Below are 21057 nucleotides of genomic sequence, written 5' to 3' on the forward strand. Positions count from 1 at the left end.
CAGCCAGTGCACTTACAGAGCCGGCAAAGCCGCAAAACGCGGAGCGAGCGGCGGGCTGCGGACACTGCCTCAAGCGGCGGCGCGCACTCTCCCTGCAGGGGGAAGCTGTCAAGGAGACTGGAGAGCGCCTGTGCACCCAGGCTCCAGGAAGCGGCCGGGTCACGTGATCCGCCGGCCCCTCTCACGTGACCTCTCTACCGGAGGCGGGGGCCTTCGGCCAAGATGGCGGCCTACCTGCAGTGGCGGCGCTTCGTTTTCTTCGACAAGGAGCTGGTGAAGGAGCCACTGGGCAATGATGGGGCTGCTCCCGGGGCTGCGCCTGCTTCTGGACCCTCTGCTTCCAAGTTCCTTTGCCTCCCTCCTGGCATCACTGTCTGCGACTCAGGCCGAGGGAGCCTAGTCTTTGGAGATATCCTTCCTCTGGAGCTGCCTCTTCCCTCCCCGAATCCCTGAAGAGATACAGCTGGGATGAAATCTGTCCGTCAGAGGGGTTCGTGTTACGTGCCACTTTCCTTTAGATGGGCGCCCAGTGCTCCTTCTGTGGTCCGAGGGAAGAAAGGAGGAAGTCCGTTCTCTAACTTGTTGCCAACTGAGCGAACAATCCTGGGCGAGTCATTTAACCTCTCTGGGCTTCAATTTCCTTATCTGCAAAAGGGGCGTAAAATAACAATTCGGCAAGGTTTTTTTTTATTGTTTTTGTTTACTTTTAAGATCGATGAAAAGAACGGATGCAAGTTGGCTTTAAAAGATGAATATGTGAGGTGTCATCTCCCCAGCCCAGTATTGTGGGGGAGGAGTTAAATGAGACCATGAGTTTGCTGCTTTGTTTTTCATAATGCTGCCACTAAACTCGGGCCTTTCTTTTCTAATCTTTTTAAGATGGGGAGTTCCCAGAAGATAATCTGTGGAAAAACCCTTGAAAAATATAAAGAGTTGTATGTATGTTAGTTGTTATTTGGGTTCTGCCCTAGATATAAGTATCTCTCCTTGGAAAGGAGGCTCCTTGACTACTCTGCACACATGGAAGGCCAGATATGGTTCTTGCCCCGCTCCCTACAGCTTACCGGGTTCCAGGCTTACAAACTACGGGTGACACACCTGTACCAGTTGAAGCAGCACAACATTCTGGCATCTGTTGGTGAGGATGAAGAGGGGATCAACCCCCTGGTGAGTCCTATAAAGGAAATGGGAAAGACCCAGTAGCCTGAGAGTGGCTGTTTGTTGGCGCGTGACTAGCATTCACACATCTGAGGTATGTCCACAGGTAAAGATCTGGAACCTGGAGAAGAGAGATGGTGGCAATCCACTCTGCACTCGAATCTTCCCTGCCATCCCAGGGGCAGAGCCGACTGTTGTATCTTGTTTGACTGTCCATGAAAATCTCAACTTTATGGCCATCGGTAAGCAGAAAGAAGGCAAAGCTAACACCCCATGATTCTTTATAGATTTTCTTCAGAGTTGCTTCTGCAGTTCATCTTCACTGTTTTCATGAGACCATTTTGTACTGAACTGATGCACTTGAGATTTTAAAGTTTTGGATGGGAAAGCATTTAGTTTTGTTCTTTGAAAATGAGTCACTGAGTCCTGATCTTCATGGTAACCACTGGAGAAGTTGGGTAGCAGGAGAAAGAGTGTCACTTCTGACAAGTGACTCAAGTGGTCTTTTCCCCCTTCTGTTCTTCCTGATCTATTCAGCCTCAATAAAATGCTATTTCTTGCTCTCTTGCAGGTTTCACAGATGGCAGTGTTACACTGAACAAAGGGGACATCACTCGGGACCGGCATAGCAAGACCCAGATTTTGCACAAGGGCAACTATCCTGTTACCGGACTGGCCTTTCGCCAAGCAGGAAAGACCACTCACTTGTTTGTTGTGACAACTGAGAATGTTCAGGTATGACCAGGGCCTCCACTGTTACGGGCAGGCAGGAAAGGCTTTAACGTTGCTCAGAGGGCTAAGGTAGGGAACTGACAGGTAGAATTCCTGCAGTTTTCATCATACAACCTTGAATCATTTGCCCAGCTTAATATTTTATTTCCTCCCTTAGGAGACTGGGAAGAGTTAGAGCTAGGAACTCTTGATCTTGTAGTAAAAGACCTAAGTTTTTCTTCTAATTAACTTAAGAGACACTGGACAAGTTGCTTTACTTCTCTGGTTTCTGTGCTCCTAATTTATAACAGCTTAGTCTCAGGAATAGTTTTGTTTCAGCAATGGTTTTTGCATAAAGCGGTAAAATTCTCTTACTTGCTAAATACCTGTAGTAAGTAGTGATAGTAAATACAGAGGAAAGAAATGTACTCTCTGCTTATATATTTAATAGATGGGTGGTGGTTAATGGAGATGGCAAGCAGCCAGGGAAAGTCTTAGGGTGCTAAGAATTAAGAAGAGAGAGCCAGTGTGGAGGTGGAGATACCTTTGGGAAGGCTTAGATGCCTCCTCCTCAAAGGGAGCCTGTTAACCCCTCTCTTACTTCCTGCAGTCCTACATAGTTTCTGGAAAGGACTACCCTCGTGTGGAGTTGGACACCCACGGTTGTGGCCTGCGCTGCTCAGCCCTAAGCGACCCTTCTCAGGACCTGCAGTTCATAGTGGCAGGGGATGAATGTGTCTACTTATACCAGCCTGATGAACGGGGGCCCTGCTTCGCCTTTGAGGGCCATAAACTCATTGCTCACTGGTTTAGAGGCTACCTTGTCATTGTCTCCCGTGACCGGAAGGTTTCTCCCAAGTAAGGACTCCACGGAGAAGCAAAAGGGAGAGGGCTGAACTTGTTCCCCAGAATTAACCTGATTTTAAACTCCTAATGCCTGGATCCCATCAATCTCCTATTTGGTTTTAGGTAGATTGTGCTTACACCTAGATCGGTTATAATGTTTTTTTTTTTTTTTTTTTTTTTTTTGCTGAAAAGTGTGATTTTGCTGCAGACATTTGCTGAGCAGCCCTGATGCGCTAGAATGCTCCAGGGAATTTGGGACCCGGTATTGGGATTTTTACTCCTTGGTCAAAATGAATTGGGTAGAGGAACAAGGGACTGAGTAGTGGAGAAATTGGAAAGTTCTGGCAGATGCAAGACAGGGCGTTTTTCTCTCTGAGCCACCAGAAAGGGCGATGGGGTCTTCAGCGTGATGCAAGTGATCCTTGTCAGATGTTAGTTTTCATTCAGTACTAAGCTCAGTGGCCTACATACACCAGGCACTAATTATTTGTTAAATAATGGATGTTGGACTGGATGTAGTTAATTTTTCAATCTGTTGCCTGTATTAATTATAGGATCCTAAAGGGTAAGACCAGGTCTATATGTTCTCTTCCTACAACTGCTAGCACCATGCTAAATGTTACAGGATGAGCTGCTAGAGGGGCCAAAGCGGTGTCTTGTTCTGGGTGGAATGGGCAGCACCAAAGTTGTATTGGAAAGGAAATCGAGAGGAGCTGAGACAGAGGTGGTACAAATATCTGGGTCTTTTTCTTTCCCACACAGGTCAGAGTTTACCAGCAGGGACTCCCAGAGCTCCGACAAGCAGATTCTCAACATCTATGACCTGTGCAACAAGTTCATAGCCTATAGCACCGTCTTTGAGGATGTAGTAGATGTGCTTGCTGAGTGGGGCTCCCTGTACGTGCTGACGCGGGATGGGCGGGTCCACGCACTGCAGGAGAAGGACACACAGACCAAACTGGAGGCAAGGCCACCAGATTCCCAGAGCAGGCCGTGGGCACCCAGATGCAGCTCTAGGAACAGGCTCCCCAAGTCCCTTGGCCAGGGTGTTTCCTTCCCTTTGGGTCACTTACTCAGCTCCCTTAGGGTAGGATTACAAGGCCAGTGGCCTGGGATGAGGCCTTAGAGGGAAGTAGTGGCTGGGAGCCTGAGCCCACTCTCAGGGTCCACTCTTCCTGCCTGTAGAGAACCTTGTGAGGCGAGCTGATGTTGGTCTTGGGGGTATCTGAGAGGTCTCACCCTGTCTAAGACCTAGGCTGATCGGGGCTTCACAACTGTCTGCCTTGTGTGTTGTGGGTGCATTCTGGGAAGGTGTCTTCTCAGGACTGCTTCTTCCAGTTTTCTAATCTCTCTTCCCTTCCAGATGCTGTTTAAGAAGAACCTATTCGAGATGGCGATTAATCTGGCCAAGAGCCAGCATCTGGACAGCGATGGGTTGGCCCAGATCTTCATGCAGTATGGGGACCATCTCTACAGCAAGGGCAACCATGATGGGGCTGTCCAGCAGTATATCAGGTCAGTCTGGAGGCGCTTTAGGATATAGCTGTGAATGCAGGGACAGGCAGCCAGATAGGCTAAAACCTGCACTTGGGGAAGGAGGGTGGACTCCACTGTGAACCGTCTTTTTTTCCTCCAGAAACTGTGATGCCTCAAGTGAGAAGACAGTATACCTTATTGGAAAGGGAATGTTTTGGGTCAAATATTACATGACCAGCATGCAGTTGAGCTGATGAGTATCTGTTATTTTAGATGTTGACTTGACCTTCGTTAATACTCATTTTGATAAGATTCTTTAAAGGGAAAAGGCTATTCATCTCTTGCTTCCACACTTTCTTCCCTCAATACTAATTCTTAAATTAATAAGGGGTCTTAAGAACCTGTCTAGCCTCTTTCCCAACCTCTCTCGAATTCCTGTTTTCACCCAAGTTTAAGAAACAGTGCTCTGGAGCCTTGCTACTCATGTGGTCCATGGTCTAGTAGAATCGACATTGCCTGGGATTTTGTTAGAATTGCAGAATCTCAGGCCTTACTCCAGACGTGCTGAAACAGAATTTGCATTTTAAGAAGATCTTCAAGTGATTCCTATGCACATGAAAGTTTGAGAAGTACACTGACCCCAATGCTATTTGATGCATATGTCTCCCTAGAACCATTGGAAAGTTGGAGCCATCGTATGTGATCCGCAAGTTCCTGGACGCCCAGCGCATCCACAACCTGACGGCTTACCTGCAGACCCTGCACCGGCAGTCCCTGGCCAATGCCGACCACACCACCCTACTGCTCAACTGCTACACAAAGCTCAAGGACAGCTCGAAGCTGGAGGAATTCATCAAGGTGCAGGGTGGTGTTGGCGGGGGATTCCGTGAGGGCCCCACTGAGCATGAGGGGCTCCACCAGGGCTGCAGAGACAGGGAAGAGCTGACCTTATTTGGGGACCAGAGTCCTCTGGTCTATAAACTAGGAAGAGGAATAGCCTTTTTTGCGAGTTTTCTCCTGTTTTCGCTCTTGGTTTTTTTTTTTTTCTTTTCGGCTGTGCTGCGTGGCTTGCCAGATCTCAGTTCCCCCACCAGGGATCAAACCCGGACCCTCAGCAGTGGAAGCGCAGAGTCCTAACTACTGGACCGCCAGGGAATTCCCACCCCTCTTGTTTTTTGATGCCAGAACTTCTCATGGTATCTAAGCCCAGGGAAGCCCTGTGTTCCCAGACGAGTCCCTCTAATAGTAGAGGCAGAGGAAGACTTTTGGAGAGGCAGGATAACAGTGCTTTAAAAGCATCAACTTTAGGACTTCTCTGGTGGTCCAGTGGTTAAGACTCCACGCTTCCACTGCAGGGGGCACAGGTTCGATCCCTGGTTGGGGAACTAAGATTCTGCATGCCGCTCAGCGCTGCCAAAAAAAAAAAAAAAAAAAAAGCATCAACTTTTTTATTGCCTTAAGAATCTGGTCTTAGAATCAGATGCATATTTCCTTTCCGTTCCCCAACCACAACCTCTCTATGACTGGTTTTGTCTAATGTCTCCCCGGCAGACAAAGAGTGAGAGTGAAGTCCACTTTGATGTGGAGACAGCCATCAAGGTCCTCCGGCAGGCTGGCTACTACTCCCATGCCCTCTATTTGGCTGAGAACCACGCACATCACGAGTGGTACTTGAAGATCCAGCTAGAGGACATCAAGGTAGGTGAGCCTCTTGACACGGCCAGGACCCTGTTCTTTTTCTAGGACATCCCTGGGATGCTGAAAGTGCTTCCTGGTGGGTGAGGCAGGAGCACGTGCTTATTCTGCCCTTTCCCTCTCCACAGAATTATCAGGAGGCCCTTCGATACATCGGCAAGCTTCCTTTTGAGCAGGCAGAGAGCAACATGAAACGCTACGGCAAGATCCTCATGCACCACATACCAGAGCAGACGACCGAGTTGCTGAAGGGACTTTGTACCGACTATCGGCCCAGCCTTGAAGGCCGAGGCGATAGGGAGGCTCCAGGCTGCAGGGTGAGGCCTCAGAGAGAATGGCTTTTGGACAGCAGGGATCCCCTTAGCAGCCCAAGTACCGAGCCCGCTCACTCGGCCACCTCTCCTCCCTTGCCGTCCTAGGCCAACTCAGAGGAGTTCATCCCCATCTTTGCCAACAACCCGCGGGAGCTGAAAGCTTTCCTAGAGCACATGAGTGAGGTGCAGCCTGACTCCCCGCAGGGCATCTATGACACGCTCCTTGAGCTGCGACTCCAGAACTGGGCTCACGAGGAGGAGCCGCAGGTGAGACCTGGCAAAGTGGCCAGAGGCGCTGGAGAGAAACTGCTTCTATTTCTTCCCTGGTTGCCTCTTGCTGCTTTCTTTAGACCAATAACACCTCACCCTTGGGCGCTAAATGGTCCCCCGTGAAGAGGAGATGGGACTGAGGGGAAGAGATAGTTGACTTGCCTGGTCCTGAGAGGCCTTGTCGTTTTTCCCTGATGCCCAGCAGCTCTACCCTCCTCTTTTAGGTCAAAGAGAAGCTTCACGCAGAGGCCATCTCCCTACTGAAGAGTGGCCGCTTCTGTGACGTCTTTGACAAAGCCCTGGTCCTCTGCCAGATGCACGACTTCCAGGATGGAGTCCTTTACCTCTATGAGCAGGGGAAACTGTAAGAGTCTGGGGAATCTCAGGGAAGGGGAACGCAGCCGAGCCACTTGTGGGGGACAGCTGCTGATGTGCACCTTGCCCGGCCGCAGGTTCCAGCAGATCATGCACTATCACATGCAGCACGAGCAGTACCGGCAGGTGCTCGCCGTGTGCGAGCGCCACGGGGAGCAGGAGCCCTCCCTGTGGGAACAGGCGCTCAGCTACTTCGCCCGCAAGGAGGAGGACTGCAAGCAGTACGTGGCGGCCGTGCTTAAGCACATCGAGGGCAAGAACCTCATGCCGCCTCTCCTAGGTACTCCGGAGGACAGGGCGGGCGGCTGGGTGCAGGCTGCCAGCAGTCGGGCTCTGGGGCAGGGGCCCTTCCGTTCTATCCAGAGGGCTGCTTCGTTCATGGTCTTGTTTCCTCCCGGACCCCCATCTCAGTGGTGCAGACCCTGGCCCACAACTCCACGGCCACCCTGTCTGTCATCCGGGACTACCTAGTCCAAAAACTGCAGAAGCAGAGCCAGCAGATTGCGCAGGATGAGCTCCGGGTGCGGCGCTACCGAGAGGAGACCACCCGTATCCGCCAGGAGATCCAGGAGCTGAAGGCGAGGTACTTGGCATCCAGAACTGTGGAGGCGTCCGGGGATAACACTGTTCTTCACAGGGTGTCATTTTTCAAAGACAGGATTGTATGGAGTGTGTTTGAGCATTTCATTCTTGAAGATCTGTTTTGATGGAGGAATTCCAAAGAATGACTTACTACGTAGAACGTGATTTATTGGGCTTTGGAGGATATTGTCTTGTAGCAGGTACTTATCTTGGGTTGGATGGACCTGCTGGGAGGGTGCTGAGACTCCCTGCAGGCCCAGCGTGGGGTCCTCCTGTGACCCGCTTTAGGTGGTAAGAAGAGCAGGGCCTCGTAGTTCTTAACGGGGACCTCTCTCTCCTCATTGCCTCCAACTGCCTTCTCTCTCCACATGGTTCCTGGCCCTGCCCTCACTTTCTGCTGCTCTTTTCTGGTCTCCCTTGCCTGTAGTCCGAAGATTTTCCAGAAGACCAAGTGCAGCATCTGTAACAGTGCCTTGGAGTTGCCCTCAGTCCACTTTCTCTGCGGCCACTCCTTCCACCAGCACTGCTTTGAGAGTTACTCAGAAAGTGATGCCGACTGCCCCACCTGCCTCCCTGAAAACCGCAAGGTCATGGATATGATTCGGGCCCAGGAACAGAAGCGAGATCTCCATGATCAGTTCCAGCACCAGGTGGGGATGACGTGACTCCCCCGCCCACAGGGAGGTGGTGAGCGCTGGGGACTGGTGTTCTTTTCTCCTCCTCCTGTGGTTTTTTTTTTTAAACATTTTTTATTTCTTTAATGTATCTATTTTATTTATTTATTTTTGGCTGCATCGGGTCTTCGTTGCTGTGCGCAGGCTTTCTCTAGTTGCGGCGAGCGGGGGCTACTCTGTTGCGGTGCGCAGGCTTCTCATTGCAGTGGCTTCTCTTATTTTTTTAAAGAGATGGAATGAGGTGTTCTGTTTTATTTTGATTGATTGATTGATTTTTGGCTGTGTTAGGTCTTCGTTGCTGTGCGCGGGCTTTTTATCTAAGTTGCGTTGAGCAGAGGCTACTCTTCGTTGAGGTGTGCGGGCTTCTCATTGTCGTGGCTTCTCTTGTTGTGGAGCACGAGCTCTAGGCGCGCAGGCTTCAGTAGTTGTGGCTCGCGGGCTCTAGAGCGCAGGCTCAGTAGTTGTGGCCCATGGGCTTAGTTGCTCTGAGGCATGTGGGATCTTCCCAGACCAGGGCTCGAACCTGTGTCCCCTGCATTGGCAGGCGGATTCTTAACTGCTGTGCCACCAGGGAAGCCTGTCCTGTGGGTTTTTTTTTTTTTTTTTTTTTTTCCTGGTACGCGGGCCTCTCACTGTTGTGGCCTCTCCCGTTGCGGAGCACAGGCTCTGGACGCGCAGGCTCAGCGGCCATGGCTCACGGGCCTAGCCGCTCCGCGGCATGTGGGATCTTCCCAGACCGGGGTACGAACCCGTGTCCCCTGCATCGGCAGGCAGACTCTCAACCACTGCGCCACCAGGGAAGCCCTGTCCTGTGGGTTTTTGACTCGCAACTCTTCTCTTTCCCTGCAGCTCAAGTGCTCCAACGACAGCTTCTCTGTGATTGCTGACTACTTTGGCCGAGGTGTTTTCAACAAATTGACTCTGCTGACCGACCCGCCCACAGCCCGACTGACTGCGAGCCTGGAGGCTGGGCTGCAGAGGGACTTGCTCATACACGCCAGGAGGGGCACTTAAGCGGCTAGTGGGAGGGGTGTGATGGTGGAGGCCCAGCAGCAGGGACACAGGGGGACAGAGACAGGGCTATTGCACAGGAGTTAGGCAAACATGCCCAGGACTCTGCTCTCATCTGATGCCATAGCCCTCAGGACTTAAGGGGACTTTCTTTTCCTGCCTCCTTCTTCGGCCAACCTGCCATTTGTCCTGTTGACTTTTTGAGCAGTGTAGATCATTCCAGACCAGAGGGGGAGGGCACCTCAGCAACCTCAGAGTCTGGACAATAGCGGCTTTATTCTCTATCCAAGAGCACCAGGCTGTGCTTGGGTCCTGGCTCCCAGAGTCTATAAATAAAAGCATATAATGATTTCGGGGTTGAAGGATTTATTCTGGGGACTTCCTGGTGATTCTTAACTGTGCAAAATGTACTACTTTCCCTCTGCTCTCCTAGAGCTCACCTTCCCTTCCTACAGAGTTCCTTAAAGATGATGTTGACGAGACTTCATTCCAGTAATGAGTGGGGCCTATGGCATCTAGTAGAGTTCAGTTGAAGAACCTCTGCAAAGGCCTGAGGCCTGAGCCCCAAGAGCAGCCCGGACTAAGGACTCTGCTCTATAGTGTGGCTGGTCTCTGTGGCTCTTGTATGGACAGAGTATTCAAGCTGGAGGCAGATTATGGTGGGGAGCCTTGGGCTTTAAAGCCTGCCATCATAATGGGTGGGTTGGTGTCTCTCTGTATTCAGTACCAGATGATAAACAGGATAAAAGGGGCTTTATTGAAACATTTTGTTCCCTCTTCCAAAGTTGTCAATTGAAGTTTGTGTTGCTAAGTGCGTGTAATTGGGGTTACACTGCCCGTTGGAAAATTGCTCCTATGGGGTTGTTTAATTAAAAGAAGTAACTTAAGACATTGTGGTTTAGGTAGTATTTAGAAGAGACGGATAGAGTACATTACATTGGTAGCAGCTAAGAATACAGACTTTGGATCAGCTGCCCTGAGCTTGATTCTTAGTTTCACTTAGGGCAACTCTGAACCTTCTCTGAACCTCAGTTTCTTCGTCTGAACATGAGGAATTAACAACATCTTTCTAGTACGGCTGTTATGATGAAGGTCAAAGGAGCCAATCAATGGATGTGTTACTGGTCCCCAAGAGGTCAGTGACCCCTCAGTGGGTCCTTTGCCTGGAGTTGCAAATTCCGGTCAAACAACACCGTGTTCGGTATAGCAGAGCAGAAACTATTCATTGATCAAGGAATGGAGAAGGGAGAGCACATGCTCTAAAGACACCTTCTCCCCCAAGGGAGGGCAGTAAGAGAATTTAAGGGATAGGAGGCAGACATGTCATCAGGGCTCTAGGAAAGGGGCAGAGATTTTGGGGTGGGGGGCGGAGCTGGGGCATCACAGCCTTCCACGTGGCAGGGATTTGCGCCTAGCAGAGTACAAATATCCCCCTTGGGCGGGGATCTTGGCATGGTAATGAAGCAAAGGTAGCTTTAGGACACTACCAGGTCCTGTGGTCAAGTCAGAGCTAGTTCGGGGCTGTTGACCACTGCATATCTCTTAAAGCTCAGTTGCAAAACATCTCTGTCAAATACCAGGTGCTTTTGAAACACAGAGATAAGTCACGGCTGGAATCTTGTAGCCCTCAGGCTGGTATGGATGACAGGTGTCCAGTTATTTGAAAGTGGTTAATACGTGGTTATTAGTACCGTTAATGGATAAAGCACTTGTACTCACAAGCCCTTTTCCCACTAACACTAATAATGTGTTGTCACTCCCATTTCAGTTACTTGTCTTTAGTTGCCTACTTCAGGGTTGTAGCAGAAGCAGCACCACATAAGCTTCACTAATTGCTTGTGCCACAGCTAAGGAGATAAAGCTGTGGAATTCTGGGTGACTAGCTTTCAGAAGCAGGCCTCTTTCATTTGTAGACGTTGAATGCAGCCTGGGGGCATGGTAAGTTGCTCAAGTAGCCTTTAATTTCCGACGCCACATTGTAGGGTTAATCTTTTCCTCTCGGCACGCCTACTTTTGGTTTATTGACGTTCCCTTGGGTGGCGGTAGGAGGGACTGAAAAGAACGAACTTTGTGGATAAATCTGGGAAGCATATCTTGGCCACTGACCGTCGGTATTCCTGGCTAGGTAAAAGTAAAAATGAACAGTTGGTGGGCCTGGGTCTCAAACGGGGAAGACCAGGGCCAGCCTGGGGGAGTAGGGGCGGTAACGCAAGGTAAGATCTTCTCTGTTGCAATCGTTCTAATTCCCGCCCAGGGGAGGTCTAGCCCCTCTGGGGCGGGGCCGGAAGTGACGCAGGCCCTTAGCGGAGCCGGGAGTGTGTGGCTGCCGGAGGATTGCGAGTTCCGCGTGCGCCCAGTGCCCGGCCGGCCGGAGCCTTCGGCTTGCCCGACTCCGGAGGACACGGGCAGCAGCCTCCGGCCTACTTCCCGCGCACAGCCATGTCTGGTAACGGCGACGCGGCCGCAACGGCGGTGAGTCCTGAGCCGGTGACCCTCGCAGCTTCGGTCTTCTGCACTAGCAGTGCCACGATTGGCCCCAAGTTGCCACTCTCCGTCGTCAATTGGTCGGGACGGTTATCTGTCTGGTTTTTTTTTTTTTTTTTTTGGTTCTAACAGTTTTTAAAGGGCCAGTAGTTGGGTTGCCCTTAGGGGAATCAGAGAGCGGTGGGGGCGGACTTAAGAGCAGATCGATTGTCTCGAACGGAACCCCGTTCCTGCGGGGATCTGGATGGGATTCCATGAGGCATGGCTTCCGCGGCTCTAGATATAGTGACCCAACATAGGAAAATTCGTCTGCACGAGACAGGGTGCTATTCCCCGGGATCCCTTCACACGAGACAGGTCCTATTCGAGATTCAGCCACTTTGGGGAAGTGTTCCATTTTGGATCCAGAGAGGAGAGTGTACCTCGAATTCTCCGAACTGCACACAAACGTCTTGGAAGTGCACCTTCTCTGCTTTTTTTCTTTTTAATGGACACCCAGCCCCAGCCTACACTCAAAACTGCCCCAGCCTACACTCAAAACTCCTCAACTGAGACACATCATTGGGTTACTACCATGGACGGGGGACGCCCTTGGGCCTTCCTATTCCTAGCCTGGGGTCCCAGTTCTGGGCTTGTGCAGATGCAGACTGCAGAGCCCATGAGGCCAACGTCAGCCTGAGATAAGAAAGGAGTGGGGCAGCTGCCCTATCTCTCCCTGACCTATGTGCTGGTAAGGAGTGGGATTCTGTGCCATTGCTGACATTCCTGAGTGCTGGACTAGGAGTAAGAAGATTTGGATTCCAGCTCTCTACCCATGATTAACCCTGTGGCCCTGGGCAAGTCACTTTGCTCCTCAGAGCCAGACTTTGCTTCTGTAACGTAGTTCCAGAGATGCCTGCCCTGTCTACCTGATAGGTTGTTATGAAGATTAAAAGCAATAGCTCTAGGATATACATGCTCAATAAGGAATTTTTTACTGGAACAATTTGACTTGAATATGCTGTGCAGAATCAATGAAATTAAGGGATTGTTTGAACATAGCAGTTTCTGGGACCTTAGATTCCTTTCTGTGGGCTGCCTGTGGCCCAGAATTTTAGTTGCCATGTTTAGCATTTCCAACCTAGCCTAATTTGCTTAGGGTCCCCCAGGGTTTATTTATTGGAGAAGAGATAGCTGTGGAGTAGACTAGAGTCCAAGAGCCGCCAGCTGTCACCTCCTCCAGCAACAGAGGCCCCAGATACCTGACTGCAGAAGAACTCTGTAGGATGAAGATCCCAGAGCAGGGGAAGTTGATAGTATCTATAGTGATCACTGTCTGATCTGGGAAGAAATAGGACCTCAGACTGGAGAACCCAGTTCTGCCTGCTTGGCACTGAATACCTTTGTCCAAGGTGCCCTGGCAAGAGGAAGAGGCATGGCCCTTTGAGTTCTTGGCTTGGTCTCTGACGTCCTAATATTTCCTTTGTGGTGAAACCAGAGGCTGCACTCTAGGTGAATGGACATTAGACAGCTCACCCTCTTAGTCTTACAGAATATCAAAAGCAGAAGATACTTGAGTGCAAACTTCTTCATTTTATAGATGAACAAACAGGTTTATAGATGAACAAATAAGATGATGTGTTCAAGTTCGCCCAGCCAAGAGGCTGAGCAGGACTGTACGTCAGATCTGTCGATCCCAGTCGTGCATTCGTCCAGATTACGGGATCCATAGTGCAGCAGCTGTGGGGTAGCTCTTATGGCATCTAGGTGGCACTGAAGCTTTCTCAAGTGCCGCTCCGTTGTGGATGCTGAACTTGTCCTCAGTGACTCAGCTCATGGTCCCCTGTGTGGCCCCAGCTGTCCTGCCCCTGCCTGCTGCAGGCCCCACCCTCCCTGGGGCCAGACTGATAGACCTTATCTCTTTACCCGCCTGGCTGAGTGCAGCATTCCTACTGCCTTAGCTTGGATGGGCTTCAGGGCTTAGTGTCCTGCTCATTACAGCAACAGCAGGTCCTACTGTCACTTCTGTCTGGTCTCTGCTTCTCTGGATCCCTGAGGAGCCAGAAGGTATTGTTGGGGAAGGTAAAGGGACCAGTCTTGGGGAGGGGAGTGTTTCCCCACTCGAAGGCTCAGCTGGCCACAGACCAGGGGCTGAGGTTCCTTTCTTCCAAGCCAGTGATTCTGGTTCTTGGACAAGGTGTTGAGGAACACAAAGAGCAGCAGGGACTGTGACCTGGGGACTTTTTCTGCAGGAAGAAAACAGCTCAAAGATGAGAGTGATTCGCGTGGGTACCCGCAAGAGCCAGGTGAGTGTAAGTACCGGGGTGGAGGAGGTTTGTCAGAAGACTTCTGTGTTCACAGTATTATAAGTTGGGGGGCCCAGAGCGTTCTCAGCAGCTCGGGGATGGAAGAAATGGGGTGACTGAGTATCAAATCCCATGCAGGATGACAGATTGCATTCTGTAAAGAGATAGTCCCTGGGCTGGGAAGTTGGGGTACAAAGGACTCCCAGGCCAGACCCCCCCCTTCCTAGGTGGGCATTCAATCCCCTCTCTGAATTCCAATCCTTTCAGGATCTCCCTGACCCTGTGAGGGTCTGACCTTAGGGTGGTGGCCAGAGGACAGGACTAACCTGAATTTCTACCCCCAGCTGGCCCGCATACAGACGGACAGTGTGGTGGCAACGCTGAAAGCCTTATACCCAGGCCTGCAGTTTGAAATCAGTGAGTTTTCTGGAAAGGAATGGAAGCTAATGGGAAGCCTTTAACCCCTGGAGGGGAGAACACAGTGTTTCTGGCTTTGTCTTGCACCAAAGCTTGGTTCTGTTGCCTCTGAGAATTCTTCTTGGCTGTCCCCGGTTTGGAGGGCCCTTTCCATCTCTGAACACCTCCAGCTCTGACTACCTGGGCTAGCCTGGCATTTATCATCTGCTTTGGGTCTTTTTGTGATTACGTCTGGTCTTCCTCCTAGATTGTACATTCCCAGAGGGTAGGGACTGGGGCTTATGTGCCTCTGTATCCACCAACAATCTTAGCACAAGTGCTCAGCTCAGTAGGGGCTCAATAAATGCTGATCACTGAACGTCTGGTTTGTTGATTCTCTCCTCAGTTGCTATGTCCACCACAGGAGACAAGATTCTTGATACTGCTCTCTCTAAGGTAACATTTTCCATCCAACGCTTTTCCCCCTCCTCTTTCCTTCCCCCAAAAGATTCACCCTGAGGCTCTTTCTTGCCTGGCAGATTGGAGAGAAGAGCCTGTTTACCAAGGAGCTGGAACACGCGCTGGAGAGGAATGAGTAAGTGATAGCAGGGAGCATGGCGCCCTCCCAGGCTCTCGCTAGGACCCCAGTGCACATCAGACCTGGGTATCAGCTAGACTGTTGGGCTTAAACGCTTGGATAGGCTAGAGAGGGGCTCATATGTGAGTTTTTCAGGCCTCAGAAAAGGAGAGTGTCCTGGTTCTGAGCCATCTGGCTGCCTGGGGGTGCAGGACTGGCTGGGGGAGGGGGATGAAAGGGAGTGTAGGAGGGGAGCAGGTCTCTGGGACCCAAGGTCTCAGAAAGGCCTGCTTCCTGAACCGCTCTAGGCTCTGCCAGTGATGTACAGGCAGGAGTGGGTGGAGAAGGGCTGGGGACGTGCTGCTCAAACCCCTTCTCCTTCTCTCTCTGCCATCTCTCTAGAGTGGACCTGGTTGTTCACTCCCTGAAGGACCTGCCCACGGTGCTTCCTCCTGGCTTCACCATTGGAGCCATCTGCAAGTAAGAGTCCGGCCAGTCAGGGGGCCTCGGCATGGGGTAGACATCATATTAACCTTGACTTTTCCCTTTGGGACTTGGCCCTCTGCCTCTAGGCTGTCTCCCCTGCCCTGAGGAGTGTCAAGCATGGCAGAAAACTCAGAAAATGCCAGTTAGTTGACTATTGAGAGAGCCTGGAAGTGACCTGAACCGAGATATCTCCCTTATTCTATGACTTTCCCTCCATCCCCAGGCGGGAGAGCCCCTATGATGCTGTGGTCTTTCACCCAAAATTTGTTGGGAAGACCCTAGAAACCTTGCCAGAGAAGAGGTGAGTGGGGCCTGGATAGGCATCTTGGTGGGATGTGCACAGAAGATGGAGGGGTGGGAGGAGGAGGAAGGGAACAGTGCCTGCCTAGTTAAATCTCATGCGACTTAAATCTCATTTTAAACCATCTCTCTGAGCAGCGTGGTGGGAACTAGCTCCCTGCGGAGAGCGGCCCAGCTGCAGAGAAAGTTCCCACATCTGGAGTTCAAGAGTATTGTATCCTTATAGCGGAGGGAGGAGGCAGCAGCCAAGGAGGAAGACCAGGTCCAGAGGGCCCTGGGAGTTGTGAGAGTGGAAGGGGCTTCCAGAGGAAGTGGACCATGGATGCAGTGGACTGCCTGCCCTCCCATTCATCCACCCATCCATCCACCCATCCATCCATCCATCCATTCATTCATAATCCTTTCATGTTTTCTTAGCCCCAGGCAAGTGCCTGGCACTGGGGATATGATGAGCAAGATCAACATTGTCCCTGCTTACACGGAGTTTACATTTTAGTGCTGGAGACAGACAACCAGGCATTGATAATACAGAGTGATACTGAATAATGATTACATCGAGGGAGGGGGGTTGGGGGGGTGCTTCCATTTAAATTTAAATAATTAAAAATTGGTTTTATTATAGTTGATTTACAACGTTGTGTTAGTTTCTGGTGTATAGCAAGTGATTGTTGTACATATATATACATATTCCTTTTCATATTCTTTTCCATTGTAGTTTATTGCAAGATATTGAATATAGTTCCCTGTGCTATATAATAGGACCTTGTTGTTTATTTTGTATATAGTAGTTTGCATCTGCTAATCCCAAACTCCTAATTTATCTCCCCCCATCCCCTTTCCCCTTTGGTAACCATAACTCCATTTTTATTTTATATTCCACTATATCGTTTTGATCTTTACAATGTTATATGTTTGTAAAACTGATTTTCAAAATAGTATTCGCTAAGTGCTCCAGTGCACAAAGTAGGGAATTCTCTGGAAGCTTCTAGCTGGAACATCTAAACACAGAGTTGAGAGTCAAGGAAGGCTTCTCGGAAGTCTTGTAACCTTGGGCAAGTTATTAAATAAATTAAAACCTCTCTATCATTTTTCTCATCTGTAAAATGGAGATGATAATACTACCTACGTCATAGGGTTGTGAAAATTAAATGAATTGACATATCTAAAGCGTCTGGCATGTAGTAAGTATGAGGTAAGTGTTAGCTGTTGTCATTAGGCTGAGAACTCAAAGGTGAGATGTTAGCAGATTGAGAGACTCAGGCAAAGGGAACAGCATAAGGCTCCAGACTGCCCAAAGCTTGTGGTCCTTAGCGCCTCTCCACAGCGGGGAAACCTCAACACACGGCTTCGGAAGCTGGATGAGCTGCAGGAGTTCAGTGCCATCATCCTGGCCGCAGCTGGCCTGCAGCGCATGGGCTGGCAGAACCGGGTGGGGCAGGTAGGGCCTGCCACTCTTCACGCCCCGGTTGATCTTCATCTCCTTCCTGCCTGTGTTCTCTTTTTGAATCCCACCTCTAACAGTGCAAGCTGGAAATGAGTCCCAGGTTGGGAAGACTGGGGATCAGAGGCCAAACTCCCACTCTTGCCTCTCCAGCCCTTTTGTATGCTAGAAAAGCCCCATCTCACTGCTGTGTGCTTTTAGGCACTCCCACCTCCACCCTTCTGACTGCCTCTTCTGCCCCCACAGATCCTGCACCCTGAGGAGTGCATGTATGCTGTGGGTCAGGTATGCTTGACCAGGGAAGCCGTGTATTGATGTGTCCCTTTCTTTTGTTTTCAACCAAGAACACTCCCAGAGAGGGGCAAGCCTTGGGAGGCTACTGGCCCAAAAGGACCTGGCAAACAGGTGGAAGTAGGCTGGTTCCCATCCTTAGCTCCATTGGTTGGGGAAAGATTGGCCCTGATATCTTAGGCTATTTTTCCATCAGGGGGCTCTGGGAGTGGAAGTTCGAGCCAAGGACCAGGACATCTTGGATCTGGTGGGTGTGTTGCATGATCCTGAGACTTTGCTTCGCTGCATTGCTGAACGGGCCTTCCTGAGGCACCTGGTAGGGCCTGTGCTCTTGTGGAGGGGTGGGTACCTGGAGAGCTGGGAAGGGTAGTGGGGAGATTTCTCAAATTATTGCTCTGTATTTAGTGGTAACTCATCCTTCAAAGTATGGACAGGACCCAGGTCTGGGCTGCTACCTCATTTTCAGTTATGTCCTTAGAGGGGTCTGTTATCTCTGAGGACTCTGGTTACAGGGTGGTGGTAAGGGTCCTTGGAGCTCACAGGGAGAACTTGTTGCAGGAAGGAGGCTGCAGTGTGCCAGTGGCAGTGCATACAGCTATGAAGGAGGGGCAAGTAAGCAGGGGAAGATGGGTGGGAGGGCAGGGAAGGGACTCTGGCATTTCTCCTGTGCATCCTGAGCTGCCAGCAAGAAAAGCCCAGGTTTCTAAGCAGTTCCCTCTCACAATATGCTGAGGCAACTGTTTCTTTCCCAGCTATACCTGACTGGAGGAGTCTGGAGTCTGAATGGCGCAGATAGCATGCAAGAGACGATGCAGGCCACCATCCATGTCCCTGCCCAGGTGCCAAGGCTGGAGGGTGACGGAGAGGGTAAAAAACACGTCTGTATGTTACCTCCCCTTTTGTGCTCACCAAATCCTACCCTCCTTCCCTTACCCAGCATGAAGATGGCCCTGAGGATGATCCACAGCTGGTGGGCATCACTGCCCGGAACATTCCACGACGAGCCCAGCTGGCTGCTGAGAGCCTGGGCATCAGCCTGGCCACCTTGTTGCTGAACAAAGGAGCCAAGAACATCTTGGATGTTGCACGGCAGCTCAATGATGCCCACTAACTGGTCTGTGGGGCACAGGTGCCTGGGTTGCTGGTGCCCCGTGCCTACATCCCAGCCCTCAGTGCCCCAGTCTCACTGTTACCTGGGGGGTGATTACCCAGGGGATGGAACTGCAGGGGCGGAGACTTAGAGACTTGTCTCAACTTGGGGCCTTGGTGATGCCTTGTCTCCTCAGTAGGTGGAGGCTTAGTCTCTAGAGAAAAACATCTAACAAGCCACAGCCTTTGAATGTAACCAACTCAACTAATAAACTAGATTTGAAGGTGGCTTTGTTTTTGATGGGGTTGCAGGAAAGAAAGATAAGGACAAACACAAGACCCTTTGCTCCTTACCTCAGAGGCTAAGACCCCTGTCCAAAGTTCTCCTGGAATACATTGCCTTCTGTTTCTGTCTCAGTAGTTCTGACAGAATAAATTGTCTCCCAGGGAACACCAAGAAAGAACCATAATCTTATAATCTACGATTTGCCGCTCCAGTTAACGGTAAAGCCTTTGTATCAGATAGCTCCCCTCCCCCACTACCTTTAGGAATCTACAGTCATCGATCCTACAACCCGTCTGCAAAATGAAGAGACACCTCACTGTTTAAAAAAGAAAATCCTTTAATAAACAAAATTAGTCCATCTGAAACTCCCCAATACCTAAAGTACTGTCTTGGATGGGTTAGCTGCAAAATTCCAGTTCCGAGGCCAACGGCGACTCAGTCCAGATGGGGATTAACGGACTAGTGCTGGTATCTAGGTGCTTGGCTTGCGGAGCGGACCCGCCGGGAGGGGCGCGGGTCCAGGGGCAGGACTCCCGCAGACCCCGACACCGCGGGAGATGCTCACGCCGCGAAGTGTGTCTTCCGGGACGCGCACAGGCCTGCGAGTGGAGATGGAGAGCGCGCGGACGTGCAAGGCTCGGGATCCGGCAGCAAAGGGCGTCCCGGGACAAATGAAGTGACCGACTGACTCCGCCGTCAACCGAGTCCCGTCCGGAGCACCGGGCTGGTGGGGAACGCGCGCGCGCGGCCGCGCCGGCGGCCGTCCGCACCGACTCACCTTCCCCACCACGCGCCCCGGCCCTGCGTCAGCGCGGCCGGCCCAGCCTTCTAGAAGGTGCCGCGGCCTCCCCGCAGCCCATCAGCATTCGGGGGCCAGGCCGGCCGAGTCACGAGCTCGCTCCTGGCACCGAGCGGCGTTCAAACGGCCGCCCTCCGCCGAGCCACGGCTGGAGCGAGCCGCGCGGGGGAGGGGCAGGCCGCGCGGCGGCGGCGGGGCCGCGGAGGGGGCGAGTGAGCTGCCGCCCGGCCGGGAGCCCGACGCGGCCCAGCTCTTTCCGTGAGCGTTGTGGTGGCCCTTAAAAGGGCCTTTGTGGTGGCGAGGGGAGGGGCCAGGCGGCGGCGGTGGCGGCGGCGCGGGCGCCCTCAGTACTCTTGCGAGGCCTGGGTGGCCTTCTTGCCGCCCGCGGGCGCCTTCGGCCCCACGGCGGCGCTGGTCTTCTTGGGCAGCAGTACGGCCTGGATGTTGGGCAGGACGCCTCCCTGGGCGATCGTCACGCCGCCCAGCAGCTTGTTGAGCTCCTCGTCGTTGCGGATGGCCAGCTGCAGGTGGCGGGGGATGATCCGCGTCTTCTTGTTGTCGCGGGCCGCGTTGCCCGCCAGCTCCAGGATCTCGGCTGTGAGGTACTCGAGCACCGCCGCCAGATAGACCGGCGCGCCGGCGCCCACCCGCTCGGCGTAGTGTCCCTTCCGCAACAGCCGGTGCACGCGGCCCACGGGGAACTGGAGGCCCGCTCGCGACGAGCGCGACTTGGCCTTGGCGCGGGCCTTACCGCCTGTCTTGCCGCGGCCCGACATGCTGCGCGAGGTAGAGGAAGGGAGAGGAGGGCTGCTCACGAGACTAAGGCACAGCCGTCCGCCGCAGTCCAACTGCTGCCGCGCGCGCCCAAGGGCCGCCCTTATAAGCCCCCAGGGCGCACCCCCGCGTCCTCCTGATTGGCTCTTTTCTCCAATACCCGCCTCCGGTTGGCTGCGGTTAACCCTTCGATGACGCGCCTCAGCTGAGGGAACGCGCCCGCCAATTGGCCGAATTTGAAAACCTTTTGCCCGGGGAAAAGGCGAGGAGGAGCGGCAGCAAGCAGTCAGCCAACCACTCCCGGGTGTAGCCAATCCAAGTGAAGCGCGCCAGATTTAAACCCTACAGCCCAGACCAGAGCCGGAAGACAAAGAGGGTGGAGTCTGAAGTCGCCTCAAGAGCCTCAGGGAAGTCTGTGCGGGTCTAGGATTTTTAAAGGAAAGGGGTCAACACTACGGCTACCTCTTCCTCCGGTCCCAGGTCTGGTCACTCCCTCCTCCTGCCTGGCAAAGGGAGAGTGAAAAAGGGAAGGAATGAGACCCCCTGAAAGTCCAACCCCATACCAGAGAACAGATAACACCGATCTTATGGCCCTTTATGCCACCTGAGCAGCAGGATTTCCTATTTATTCAACATGTTCTTTCTGGTCTGTGCTTTCTGTTCCCTTCTTGCTAGGAGGGGCCTGATGTACTGAAAGAAAAAGGATGGGGCAGAGAGATAGGCATCCTCTCCGAGGA

At 52.0% G+C, this 21057-nt stretch overlaps 3 protein-coding genes across 7 annotated transcripts; 2 read left to right on the plus strand and 1 right to left on the minus strand.

Annotated features, from left to right (window-relative positions):
- The first annotated feature begins 210 nt into the window (after window positions 1-210).
- On the plus strand, window positions 211-9461 carry VPS11 (VPS11 core subunit of CORVET and HOPS complexes). Of its 2 annotated transcripts, XM_060160564.1 has the most exons (16): window positions 211-409; window positions 1019-1167; window positions 1265-1400; window positions 1730-1893; window positions 2480-2727; window positions 3478-3679; window positions 4079-4230; window positions 4863-5049; window positions 5743-5889; window positions 6015-6203; window positions 6306-6467; window positions 6695-6834; window positions 6923-7125; window positions 7257-7428; window positions 7855-8077; window positions 8951-9461. In XM_060160564.1, the coding sequence occupies exons 1-16, from the start codon at window positions 223-225 to the stop codon at window positions 9113-9115; spliced, it is 2826 nt and encodes a 941-aa protein (XP_060016547.1). In that variant the 5' UTR covers window positions 211-222; the 3' UTR covers window positions 9116-9461. The 2 variants fall into 2 exon arrangements, 1 of the variants encoding a protein (XP_060016547.1); XR_009542541.1 differs by lacking the exon at window positions 8951-9461 and having other exon boundaries at window positions 7257-7627; window positions 7855-7992.
- A 1910-nt stretch (window positions 9462-11371) lies between these two features.
- On the plus strand, window positions 11372-19112 carry HMBS (hydroxymethylbilane synthase). 4 transcript variants are annotated; one of them, XM_060160566.1, is made up of 14 exons: window positions 11373-11584; window positions 13828-13887; window positions 14226-14298; window positions 14684-14733; window positions 14817-14872; window positions 15257-15334; window positions 15564-15641; window positions 15779-15854; window positions 16965-17078; window positions 17328-17366; window positions 17569-17688; window positions 17931-17984; window positions 18125-18211; window positions 18310-19112. In XM_060160566.1, exons 1-14 carry the CDS (start codon window positions 11552-11554, stop codon window positions 18481-18483), a joined length of 1092 nt encoding a protein of 363 aa, XP_060016549.1. In that variant the 5' UTR covers window positions 11373-11551; the 3' UTR covers window positions 18484-19112. The 4 variants fall into 4 exon arrangements, with proteins under 4 accessions (XP_060016551.1, XP_060016549.1, XP_060016552.1 ...); XM_060160567.1 differs by having other exon boundaries at window positions 11374-11584; window positions 13828-13881; XM_060160568.1 differs by lacking the exon at window positions 17569-17688 and having other exon boundaries at window positions 11372-11584.
- Window positions 19067-20987, minus strand: LOC132526372 (histone H2AX). The gene has a single exon (XM_060160570.1). It carries the CDS (start codon window positions 20320-20322, stop codon window positions 19891-19893), a length of 432 nt encoding a protein of 143 aa, XP_060016553.1. The 5' UTR covers window positions 20323-20987; the 3' UTR covers window positions 19067-19890.
- Between the last annotated feature and the right edge of the window lie 70 nt (window positions 20988-21057).

Source organism: Lagenorhynchus albirostris, chromosome 9 (assembly GCF_949774975.1).
Source record: "Lagenorhynchus albirostris chromosome 9, mLagAlb1.1, whole genome shotgun sequence".
Classification (NCBI taxonomy): domain Eukaryota; kingdom Metazoa; phylum Chordata; class Mammalia; order Artiodactyla; family Delphinidae; genus Lagenorhynchus; species Lagenorhynchus albirostris.

Excerpts from the sequence above, each read along its gene's own strand:
- LOC132526372 (XM_060160570.1), bottom strand. The coding sequence starts at position 20,322 with ATGTCGGGCCGCGGCAAGACAGGCGGTAAGGCCCGCGCCAAGGCCAAG.
- VPS11 (XM_060160564.1), top strand. The coding sequence starts at position 223 with ATGGCGGCCTACCTGCAGTGGCGGCGCTTCGTTTTCTTCGACAAGGAG. Across the intron at positions 6,468-6,694 it reads CTCACGAGGAGGAGCCGCAG|GTCAAAGAGAAGCTTCACGC; the intron begins GTGAGACCTGGC and ends CTCCTCTTTTAG. Across the intron at positions 6,835-6,922 it reads CTCTATGAGCAGGGGAAACT|GTTCCAGCAGATCATGCACT; the intron begins GTAAGAGTCTGG and ends GCCCGGCCGCAG.
- HMBS (XM_060160566.1), top strand. The coding sequence starts at position 11,552 with ATGTCTGGTAACGGCGACGCGGCCGCAACGGCG. Across the intron at positions 11,585-13,827 it reads GCGACGCGGCCGCAACGGCG|GAAGAAAACAGCTCAAAGAT; the intron begins GTGAGTCCTGAG and ends CTTTTTCTGCAG. Across the intron at positions 17,367-17,568 it reads GCATGTATGCTGTGGGTCAG|GGGGCTCTGGGAGTGGAAGT; the intron begins GTATGCTTGACC and ends TTTTTCCATCAG.